At 40.7% G+C, this 12,273-nt stretch overlaps 1 protein-coding gene across 1 annotated transcript in view; it reads left to right on the top strand.

Moving 5' to 3' along the window:
- Positions 1-12,273, top strand: part of TBC1D5 (TBC1 domain family, member 5) — a 303,171-nt gene that overhangs the window by 174,428 nt on the left and 116,470 nt on the right. The window contains exon 12 of the mRNA XM_006883338.1: positions 10,446-10,588. Coding sequence (XP_006883400.1) covers positions 10,446-10,588 — 143 coding nt within the window. The remainder of the gene's footprint in view (positions 1-10,445; positions 10,589-12,273) is intronic.

Here is a 12,273-nt window from a genome sequence, read left to right as displayed (position 1 = left end):
TAGGTGGTGGTGGTGGTGGTCTAGGTGGTGGTAGTGGTGGTGGTTATGTGCCATCGAGATGGAACTGGCTCATAGCTGATCCTCGAGTGGGTTTTCAGAGATTATAAATCACAGGGAAGAAGAGTGCCTGCCTGTTTTTCACCTGAGAAGCAGCTGGTGGATTTGAACCTCCTGCTGTTGAGCATGACGTCTTACTCACTAGGTCAGAATTCCCTGGTTACAGAATAACTTGAACAATCCATTAACCTTTCTATCACCAGGAGTTAGGATGGATTAGAATGAAAGAGGCTATGTGTTTCTTTCTGGGATTATAACTTTGCACAGTAATAGAGCCATCCAAAAGAAAACAGAGTATTGCAGAGCATGCCTTCTCCATTAATGTCCATGAATGTCCACTAATCTTTTACAGTGGTTTCAGGGAACGAATGCAGTGTGGTTGTGTTTCTCAGGAGAGAGGACTAACTACTACATGCTGATACAGAGTAGTGAATTTGTTTCATTGTTGTTATTTTTTTACAATTTTGGAAACAGGATACAAAAAGCACCCAGTGTGCTACTTCTCAAAGCAGCTGGACTTCAGAATCACAGGCACAGTCTTGCATGGAGTTTCTGTAACTGTCCTGGATCATGTTTTTATAGTAATAGGTTTATGTCTGTGTACTGGATGGCCCAGCAGTTGAGTATATAGTGGCCAGCCACTTGACTGTTGCAAAGCTGACTGCAGGGTCTGTTTTCAGGAGTAAGCCAGGGCGATAGGGAGAACAGCCAGAACTTCTCAGGTTGCACCTCAGACCAGCAACATCAGCATCTCTGGGGAGCTAGTTCAAAATGCAGATAACCAGGCCGCATCTGGAATGTCTGAACACCAACATCACTGGGAAGGAGAGAGATAAAGAGAGGACAGAATTGGGGGGAGGCCTGAGCCATCATATCAGGGGTTAGCTGGGCTGAGTGGGGTGGGGGGAACTGACAGCCCAGGGCAGGATAAGGTAAGGGAACAGAGGGCTGTGCTGGCAGGGTGGAGAGGGACAGCACCAATGCAAGCACCCAAGCAGGAGTTGGGACCAACACCAAATCTATTAGCTGTGTAGTGGGGAAGTGTCTTTCATCCACTCTTTCAGGTAAAATCTTTGTCAGAAAAAGTTCTAAAGCTGAGTATCCAGATTTACACAGACTGGGAAGAAGGGTTGGCCATCGTTTCTGAAATAGCTGGCCTTTGAAAACCCTGTGTACTGTAGAGTACACTTAGATTAGACTAGCAGAGAAGGCACCAGAGGCTGACCCCTGTATTGGGAAACACAAAGGAGGAGGAACAGTTGCAAATAGACACAAGTGAACGGAATGTGGAATGCAAGAAATGTGAGTGTAGGAAAATTGCACCTTATTAAGGAAGAAATGGAATATGTGAATATTAACAGACGAGGCATTGGTGAAATGAAATGGATCAGCATTGAAAAATTTGAGTCAGGTACTTGATGACCTACTACTCCAGAAATGAAAAGTTGAGGAAAAACGGGGTCACATTCATAGTTTAAAAGACCATTTCTATATCCATCTTGAAATGCAGTGTTGTGAGCGATAGGATAATATCCATACGCATACAAAGAAGACCTGTTACTACCACTAACATTCAAATGTATGCACCAACAACCAGAGCCAAAGAGGAGAAAATAGAAGGTTTTTACCAACTTTTGCAGTTGGAAATCAATCAGACATGCAACCACGATGCAGTCATAATGGTGACAAATGCACAGGTTAGGGAGAAGGTGACTTGGTGACAGAAACAAGACCAGAGGTAGAACAATAGAATTTCATACGATGAATGATTTATACATTGCTCATACCTTTTTTAAGAAACAAAGATGGTGCCTGTACACATGGACCTCACCTAATGGTTTAAACAGTAATCAGATTGATTACATCTGTGGAAAGAATGATTGGAGAAGCTCAGTATGAGCTGTGCAAACCAGACCAGTGACTGCGAAACAGATCAGTGATGCATATCCAAGCTCAAACTGAAGCTGAAGAAAATGAAAGCAAATCCACAAGAACCAAACCCTGAGTCTAGCCCATCTGAATTTAAAAACAATCTCAAGAACAGGTGTGAGGCCTTGAACACTAATGAACAAAGACCAGATGAGCTGTGGGAAGATTAAAAAAAAAAAAGTCATGCAGGAAAAACGGAAAAGGTCATTACAAAGACAGAGGAGGAAGAAAAGACCAAGACGGATATCAGGAGAGGCTCTGAATACTGTGCTAGAGCTCTGAGAACGCAGAGCAAACAAAAAGAAAGCAGGAAGTTGAGGAGCTAAGCAAAAAATTTCAAAGGACAACTAGAGAAAACGAAGCAAAGTATTATAATGAAATATGCACAGAACTGGAGTTAGAAAATCAAAAGGGTTGACCTTGTTCAACATTTCTTAAGCTGATGGACTGAAGAACAAATTCAACTTCAAGTTACAATACTTAAGAATGCTTTGGCCAGAATATTGATTGATTCAGGAAGCATTAAATGAAGATAGAAGGAGTACAGAGTCACCAAACCAGAGAGAATTGGGTGGCACAGAAGAATTTCATGATACAACATATGAGCAACAGGCAGTGGTGATGGAGGCGGAAGTTCAAGCAGTTCTGAAGATTTGGAAAAATAACAACAACCAACAAGATCACAGGAATTGATGGCATACCACTCAACGTATTTCAACAAACAGATGCTGCCCTGGACGTGCTCACCAGGTTGTGCCAAGAAATCTGGATGACAGTCTGGAAGCACTGCGTGGTTCAAAATCAGAAAACAGAGTGTGTCAGGATATGTCCTGTCTCCATAGCTTTTCATTCTGTGTGTGGAACAGATCATTCAGGAGACTGGACTTGATGAGAAGGCATGTGGCATGAGGATTGGTGGAAGACTCATCAACAACCTACATTATACAGATGACAAAACCTTGTTTGTTAAAACTGGAGAGGACCTGAAGTGTTTGCTGCAGAAGGATTGGATATGGATTGAAGCTCAACAGAAAAAGAAAATATTCTTACCACTTGGCCAATTGACAGCCTCATGATAGAAGGAAAAGAAATTGAGATTGTTAACAATTACAGCTTGCTCAGCTCCACAGTCAACACTGTTGGCACCAGCAGTCAGGAAACCAAAAGATGAATTACACTCAAAAAATGTGCTGTCAGGGACCTCTCCTAAGTGCGAAAGAACAACAGTGTCAGTCCAGAGACTAAGGCGCGCCTGCTCCAGACCATGCTCTTGCAGTTACTTGCTGTGTACCAGAGAGCTAGACAATGAGTAAGGATGACAAAAGAAGAATCAGTGCCTTTGGGTTGTGGTGCTAGAGAAGAGTGTTGAACATACCGCAGACTGCCAAGAGAAAAACAGGTCTGACCTGGAGAGGATGAAATCAAGTTGCTCCCAAGGAATTTGAAGCTCTGTCTCATATAGTTTAGGCATTTTTTTCAGGAGAGACCAGTCCTTGGAGAAGGACATTATGCTTGGAGGTGTGAAGGGATAACACAGGAAAGGGAGACCCTGGAGGAGATGGGTTGACACAGTAACTGGGGTAATGAGGGTAGGTGTGTTGGACTGGCTCAGGACAGGGCAGGCTTCAGAGCTATTGTACATAGGATGACTGAGAGTCACAGTCAACTAGATGGCACATGACAACAACAGTGGCATGGTCCGTAGATGGTTGTGCTGATAGTGCAATGACCACACCTCTCGACTAGCAGCTCCATGGCAGCCTTTATAGGGCGGCCAGTCTCCTGTTCAATTTACAGCCTTGATGACACAGTGGAGGGTCAGTTTCAAATCTGTGGCAATGAGAGAGATGTTGATCTCTCTAGGACTGACCACTTACAGGAACAGAGGTATTGTTGGGTCAAGTGCTTAAGGAATTTGTAAGGAGCACAAACAATTAAGCACGCCGGTACTAACTTAGAGGTTGGCAGTTCAGATCTCCCTAGACGGGTGTTGACTGAAAGATCTGGCAATATTAAAAAATTTGAGAGCCTTGCAGGGGGCACAGTTCTATTCCAGGCCACATGTTGTACCCAGTTTGACTGCAGCTGAATGGCCCAGCCTCCCCCTGGGACCAGAGCTCTGACATTTCTCAGATGGGTGTTAGGTAATCCTGTCCTATGTAGAAGTATGCTAGATTTAGGATGAGAGATTTGAAAGTGGTGTTTGACTATATTAAAACTCCACTGGTGTTTGAAATAACCTATGACAATATTAAAAAAAAATATAATAAAGTCACCCACTTTTGTTTTCAGCCATTTCAGATTTAGGAGTGTAGGAACAGTTATTTTTATCATTCCCTGTATGCTCCTCTCCAAACTTTATTTTATCATAATCCCTTTTCAAAAAGTCTATTTGCAGACTTTCTAAAAGTAAAATTTGTCTGTAATATTAATAAAAGCCAGTATTCACAGAGCCTAAAATTCATTTTCTCCGTGTGATCACTAACTGCACATTAATTCTCTATGTCATTGTTCTTAGACAGTAGTGGTTTCTGAGACATTTTCTCCAAAAGGCACCCAGTCATTTACTTGTGCTGGAGCCTCAGTGAGTCCCAGAAAACTTCCTTCTCAGCAACTTTGGCCTCTCAGGATGGAACCTAACGTTCTACCTGTACCCTGCTTGGAACGGACAGTGAGGTTCTCAAAAGGAACACTCTATACATCACCAGATTCATACTGGAGAATCACCATAATTATTCTGCTTTATTTTTGTTTTCTGGTGAATCACACATCCCAAAATCACTTGGTCCTTGAAATAGCATGCTTGTGATCCAGATAGTTGATATACCTCTTAGAGAGAGAGAGACAGAGTGGGAAGGAAGGAAGGAAGGAAGGAAGAAAGGAAGGAGGAAGGGAGGGAGGGAGGGAGGGAGGGAAAGGAAAGGAAGGAGAATACGCAAGGTTTATGCACCCTCAGAACACGTGGTGGTCATTTCTGTGTTGAGCATTCTCTTCAAGTTCTTAGGTCTCTGGAAAAGCTTGGATACACAAGGCTTTATCTCCACTCGGACTATTTTTGCAAAGGGCCTATTACAGTTCTCACAAAATTACTTCAAACACTTGCCAAAGAAATAAATTACAGTAGCAATGGGGGATAATTATTAGGAACTTATTTTTGGAATAAGAAACCTTCCTTAATAAAAGGCTATGCACTGCCCTCTCAAAAGAACAGAGAATTTTCCCAAAAGTAAAAAATAACACTCTCTACCAGCTCAGGAGCAGAGCCTATGGAGGTTAAATGAAGTTTAACATGAGTTCCCAGAAAGCCAGATAAGGACCACTTAGAAAGCAGCTTACATTTTTTTTAACACAATAGCTAATTTGAGCTTGTTTTTTTGAAACATTTTGATGAACTTGAAAGAATTCAGATCTTTCTGTACAGCATGCAGACCAGAAGTAGATTTAAAGAAGAAACAATTGAAATGGTTGATCAAGCAAGAAATAATGAAACAGGTTAAATATCTTCAGTAATGTGCTCTATGGAGGCTTCAGAATTATAAGAAATCTGAAAATGGACCACCACCACCAATTTCTCTCTTTCTGTTTCTATGACTTTACTCTCAAGGAAGCTAGAATTAAAGATAAGAGTATCTTGTGACCTTAGTTATAATACCTGGTGTAGTTGAAGTTTAAAACTGCCTTCCCAGAGTCAAGAGAGAGCAAAGCCCATCATGAACTAATTTCAGAAAAGAAATACTGCAAAGAACCCAGTATAAGATCACCTGAAACCCTGACAAAAAGGGGTCTTAGCAAATAGAGTGGCCTGGTTTGTTCCTGTTTTCCTATAATAATACAGGGTTTAGTTCTGTGTCTATTCCCTGTTGTACTTCAGGCTGTTTAAAAATACTAGCTTGTCAGAAATGACAAGGAAAACAAAAAGCAAAAGACAGCCAAGGTCCATCACTGCTCCTTCATCCCAGTGAGCTCACACGGTGCTTACCGTGTGCTAGAAATTCTTCATCGCAGCTCACATATCACAAGACTAAAAGGAAATAGAAGAGAGGCCCTGGTAAGACGTGTTAAATCCAACTGATGAGGGAGAGAATAGCTTAAAAGTAATCTATTTTAGGCCATTATGGTTATCCTAAGAGTCCGGAATGAGGGTTGCAGAGTGGAGTATACTCGGGGTGGGGATGGGGGTGGAGGTGTGCGGGGCGAGGGGATTGTGTACCAATGAAAGAGTTTTGCTTTTCGAGGAGAGGAGCAAACTGGGGGTTGGGGTGGGGTGGGCGGGGAGAAAAGTACAACAATGAATGAATGAATGAATGGAATTCCAAAGTCTCTATAGATGTTCACTGAAATTAATTAAAAAAAAATCCAACTGAATATGACTTTTTGACACTACTCATTCTTGGTACTGTCATACTCCAATTTCACAAGAAAGTTATTAAAGGAAGAGAGAAGAAATGAACATGGAGTATTCAAATGTCTTTCTCCATATATAGCCTACTTCAGCTACGTTATTTAAGCCTCAGTCAGATTGGCCATTTTCATAACATGCCTGGTACAAATGGATTTCTCTTGGTCTTTGAATGTCACTCACCGAGCAGTAATGCCATCAGGAGCTACTGATCCCTGGAAATAGCTCAATTACACAGACATGAAAGAATGTGAGTGGTGGTGGAAGGCTTTGTGAGGTACACTATGAAATGTAAAGCCTCCCGTGGACTTCTCGTTTGTGGACTGTTTGGTTTTAATTGCTAAGTAGACTTGTTTAAGTGTGAGTTATTATCACCACCGATAAGAGTGGATGGCTTTGAGCACTACAATTTTCAGGTGTAGCATATAGAAAGCAAGATTAATAACAGTATTGAGCAGTTCAACTGAAGCAGTCTTTAAGGAGGGACAGTATTTAATGCTACCTTACGTGTACCTTAAATTCTCACTAATTTCTTTTTTTCTTTTTGCTGTCATAAAAATAGTTTGCAGGAGCTGCCTCTTTTTCAAAACCTATTTCTTAGAGTAACTCTGTCTTTCTTCCAATATAAGAGCTTATGGAAATAATTCCTATTGGTAACTCCTTCCATAGAGAACTGAATTTTTCCTCAGCTTTTAATTTCTTAAGTTTTGTTTTTATTTATTGAAGAAACACTAAAATAACACAAGGGATTTTGTATGTACTGAATGTATATGTGAGCTAAATCCAAGTGGAATTAAAATGGTTAAATTATTGATAAGGGCCTTGTGGGTCCCAATGCATTCCATTAGTCATCCGGGCTCCTTAAATATTCTGAGTGTTTGGCCTTAATTTTCCTGTAATTGCATGTGAAATTGAGGAGACAGTTTTATTTTAGTACAACATTCTTACGTGTATGTGCAATCTATTAGTAGTCTTACGTAAAAGAAACGGGATAGGATCTAGTAATATTTTTTTAATGTGTTCCTGGGGTGATTTTTCTTTCTTTTTTTTTTCTGTTTGTTTTTCCACTTAATTGTTTTGTTGGCCACCAACAAGGTCAATTAATGTTCTTCCACATCAGCTGCACCTTTGCTTCTGGATAACGTGACTGTTGACTTGCCCAGTGTTTTTGAAGGAACCGTGATGTATGCTTACTGCATGGAGCAAAATGTGCAGAGCTGTTAGCACCACTGGAGATGCCTTCTCTCTTGTCTCTGGCGCCTGCTCCTCCCTTCTTGCCCCTGCCCCTTGACTTCTTTTTTTTTTTTTTAGTATTTGTGGGGATTTTTACTTTTTTAAAAATTTATTAATTTTAGTGGAAATTTAGAGACTTTGGATTTCCATTAATTCATTGTTGCACTTTCCTCCCCACCCAACCTTCCCCCCTCCAAGTACACTCCCCTCTTGGAAAAGGTAGAGAAAAATTCTTTCATTGTTATATAATCCCTCCCCCCAGGTCCACTCCACTACACAGCCTTCGTTCTGGACTCCTGTCATGACAGTAATTACCTAATCATATATCCCTTTTAAACAGTTCTCTCCCTCATCTGTTTCAATGCAGTATACATTATTGAAGCCATCTTTCTCAGTCTCCCCCGCAACCCCGATGTCAGTCCTGTTTTACAACAGTGGCACCATGCAGTATTTGTCCTTTTGTGACTGAGATACTTCACACTTCTGCTCCTAGCCTTTGCGCTCAGTTGATTTAGGCATGTGTTTGGCAAAGTGAAGTGTCAAGAAGGAAGCAGCACATCACAGATTACAGATTAGGAAAGGACAGGAGACACATGCTTTTCTAGTTTTCAAAATACTAACCCTGTGGAATGTTTGACACTGAGCGGGTGGAGAGTGGAGATCGTTGGAGGTCTCGGGGTTCCCACCCCACCAGCACTCACTGGGGACGGCTGCCAGGGCTCATCTGCAGAGGCCTTTGCTAAGCAACACAGGGCCAGTCAGCAGAAAGGAACGCTTGGAAGAGGAGGAGCAGCGTTTGAACAGTAAAGGAGAATTTTGCTGTAGAAATAGGAGTGTATAGATTCTTTCTTTACAAAATATAGACAATCAGGTTTGATTTCATCTTGCCCTTGAAGCACTGTTAGTGATGAAACCAAAGATGTGACGTTCCCTTGGAAAGCAGAGGTGTTTGGGCCGTTGTCCCCTCTGATGCTGTCTATTAACCTTCAAGGATATTTCGTTCACTCACAGCTTTCTCCTGCAGCTCTGTCCGTAGGGTAACTATAAATATCACAGTGTTTTACTTAAGAGTGCAGATGTACGTATCAGTTAAAAAGTCTTTTAAGCAGTTTCCCGAAATGGTTCGACTCGTGTGTTTCTGCTTTCCCTAATTTCTGACTCCCCTGGGACTATTTGCAAGACCAGTTAATTCCTTGTCATTAAGAAGAACACCATATTTAATTTAGAGATATTTTTGTACCTCTTAGAACAGTAAATATTAGCACTGTCAAGTTGAAGGATTTTGAAATGTGTGCAAAAGTATTTTTCCCCCCCTATGCTACAGAAATGCAGGCAGATCGAATGGAAGCATGTATTTTGTCAGGCCGCGTTAGTGGTAGACCAGTGATTGAACAGTAGGTAAAAAATAGGGAAGGTGTGGCAGCTATTTCAAAAGAAAAAGTGCTACCTAAGCATTGTTATGAAAAATTGAAGACCCTTCTTTTTTGTTGAAAAGGTGGCCTAGTTATTCTGTAATGTGATGAGTGAAACAATTTAAATATTTGATCACATAGCCCCTGATAGAGTGTGGTGTGTCTGTGTGGTGAGGCACTGCTCTGCTGTGGCTTTGTTGATTCCTTGTTCTGTGTCATTCTTCCCAAGGAAAAGCTTTCCTTTTCTTTCTTTTGGCCTTAACTTTATCCTCACAGATGGTTATATTCCGTTTCAAATTTTGCAAAGACAATTAAGAATATCTCAGCTAATTTTTAAAGAATTTCTTCTCTCCTTTATTAGTTGGTGATGAAGTATGAATTACTTTTTGGTTTTTTGTAACGTACTAGCATCACAATGAATTCTATCTCAAGTTCCTGAAGAGAGACTTGTACAAGGAAATTCTAACCATGTTATATTTAGAATTAGAAGTAAAGGGGGGGAAAGATCCATTAGACAGAATTATTTTCATTGTCTTATAAAATTATATGCTAATAGGTTAATAACCTTTATTGTAAATCTGAGATGTCACTATTTGGAACATACAATTATGCCGCTTTTAGTGTTCTCGTTTGCTGTCTCTGTCTGCTTTGTCACAGATAACCGTTTTCCTGCTTGTAGAAGCATGTTTTCCAAAGCAACCCTAGAAGGATTCTCTCTCTATTAGAGTATATTCTATTCTAAAGCTAAAAGTTAGATATCACTGTGTATTTTATTTAAAAATAAATTACTACATTTGACAAAAATACCCACCACTGCCCTGACCTCCTTAAATTTAAATGTGAGTCTTTTTAAACATGAATGAAATATAAGAATCCAGTGTTCTACGTTTGTCTTTGGTAATTTGTCATAAAAATCTTTGCAAAACACCAGTTAACTAAAAAGAGAGAAAGATTAAGGAGAGACCTGTCTCAGTGAGGGATCGGGAAATGTTGGTAATTTGTACTTTTAACCCATAATGTGGCTTGTCAGGCAGTTGCCAGCTCCTACACGTTCCCTTTCCCTTCATCCTTTAAGATGTATGATTCATACAAAATAGGAAAGATTTCCACCCCGTCCACTGTCGCACTTGGAGTTTATATGTATAGGAACCAAGTCTAGTAACCGACTCCTAGTTACAGAATTACAAAATCTACGTCAACGCTTGTAAAGTCTCTATTTCACTGTATCATGGCTTTTCAATTCTTGTCTCTTGGTTTGCTTACAGTATTCTGCATCATGTGTGTTTGGTAGCTCGTGTTTTCTCTCTGTGCTCCGTTGTCTAAACTGTCATCTTTTCACAGCTACTTAAGCAACTGTTTACCCTTCCCACTCGCCCAGGGCCTCTTGGCTGGAGTTTTGTCTCTTCTCTCCTCAGACGGTGGGTGCGGCTGCTGTTTGGCCGAGAGTTCCCGCTGCAGGACCTCCTGGTGGTGTGGGACGCCTTGTTCGCAGACGGCCTCAGCCTGGGCCTGGTGGACTACGTCTTCATGGCCATGCTGCTGTACATCCGGGACGCCTGTGAGTGGACTCACCGCCGCGGGGGGAATAGGTGGCCCTCGTTTTACAGTGCTTTCCCTTTGAAAGACTTTGCTTTTTATTCTCTGCTTTACATCCACTTAAATTTTTATAGATTGAAACTTCCAAGGAGCATGCTAAACATCTTTCTTGTTAGTTAGCCATGTACCTATTCAAAAATATAGGTGATTTTATTCTGAGAGAGTTGGAATTTTCTTCAGGACGATTTTTCTAAAGACTTGTACTCTTGCTTCAGTCTCCTCATTATACACGTTTGTGAAACACATTCAGAGCCAGTGTTTCAGATATGTTTAGAGCTCCACCTTCTGACAGGTAGGGGAGTATTCAGGAATTTTTACCAGGAGATTGAAAAATGGTTTTATAGTATCAGCACCTTGCCAATAAAAAACAAATGTTACTCTTAAACGCAACTTAACTACTTACCGAATACATTCTAGCAAAATCTAATTCTCAGAGCAGTACCTGGTTGTAGATACAGCCCCTTTGCTCAGCTCTCTGCTCGGGTGCTTGCCCTAGCCAGAGACCAGTCTCTAACCTCATGTCTGATCATCCCAGCTTCAGAGGAAATAGCAGAGCACTGTGAATTTCAAAATATGTCACATTGTTTTTCTTCTCCGAGAAATAGTCACAATTCACAAAACAAGATTTGTGAGCCAAAATATAATTAGGAAAGATTACACAAAGTGTTGTGATTATATTAGGAAATGGAAGACTGTCAGAAGAGCAGGACTCTGTCAGAGGAACGTCCGTGATTTGTGGTCATTCATAATTTTAGCTGTTAAATTGCTGTGTGGCTCTTATTTGTTCATCGAATACCAAGTCGTGCCAGATGCTCTTCCTATGCCTCTGGTAACACTAATATTCTTTAAAATTTTATATTATACTTTTTTAATTTCCAAAAAATTACTTGGAAAATAAAGAATGACAAGAGCAGCATATTTTTTATGCAAAAATTATGTTTTGTTCTGTGCCTGGAAGGTAAAATAGTTTGGGTTTTGACAGACAAAGTGAAAAGTTCCCTCTCTCTGAGCCAAAACTAATAGAAGAACATGGAAATCCAAGAGGAAACATCTGGAAAGCAGAGAAGGGTATTCTGATGTATTTGATGGCTACTGGATTTTAGGATAGTCAATTCTAACCTCTCGTTGTAAAGTTGTATTTTCTTCCAAGTCGTAAAATATCAGAGTGAATGAAATGTGTCTTTTGGGGAGTGGGGGCCCACAGCTTGTGGGTGACATTTGCACAGCACCGCCAAGCCCCACCTCCACGGCAGTGCCTTTGATCATCTGTGAGCATGAGCTTTACTAGACGGCTCCTGTCTCAACTTTTATGCACCGTGATACGACGAGTAACCATGCCATCTCACATCCTCAAATCATTTTTTTAATTCATTTCATAAAACATGATACATTTTTAAGAGCTTGTATTTTCAGTTATTTCCCTTAGAACTTTATAAAAGAAAAGGGCCTGTGTAAAAAAATCCAGAGTAGTTAATGTTATTCACTCCTTTAATCCAGCTTACTTCCACCCCCCATTTTGTCCAGTTTACTTTTATCTGTTGTTGTTGTTGTTATGTGCCGTCGATTCGCCTGCGACTCATAGCGACCCTATGTACAACAGCCCTAAACTCCACTCTGTCCTGTGCCAATCGCACTGTCTCTGACACT

Source organism: Elephantulus edwardii, unplaced genomic scaffold, assembly GCF_000299155.1.
Source record: "Elephantulus edwardii isolate Elephantulus edwardi_28Jun2011 unplaced genomic scaffold, EleEdw1.0 scaffold00027, whole genome shotgun sequence".
Lineage (NCBI taxonomy): Eukaryota > Metazoa > Chordata > Mammalia > Macroscelidea > Macroscelididae > Elephantulus > Elephantulus edwardii.
Note: the sequence above shows the minus strand (reverse complement) of the source record. Positions and strands in the feature narration are given on the sequence as shown.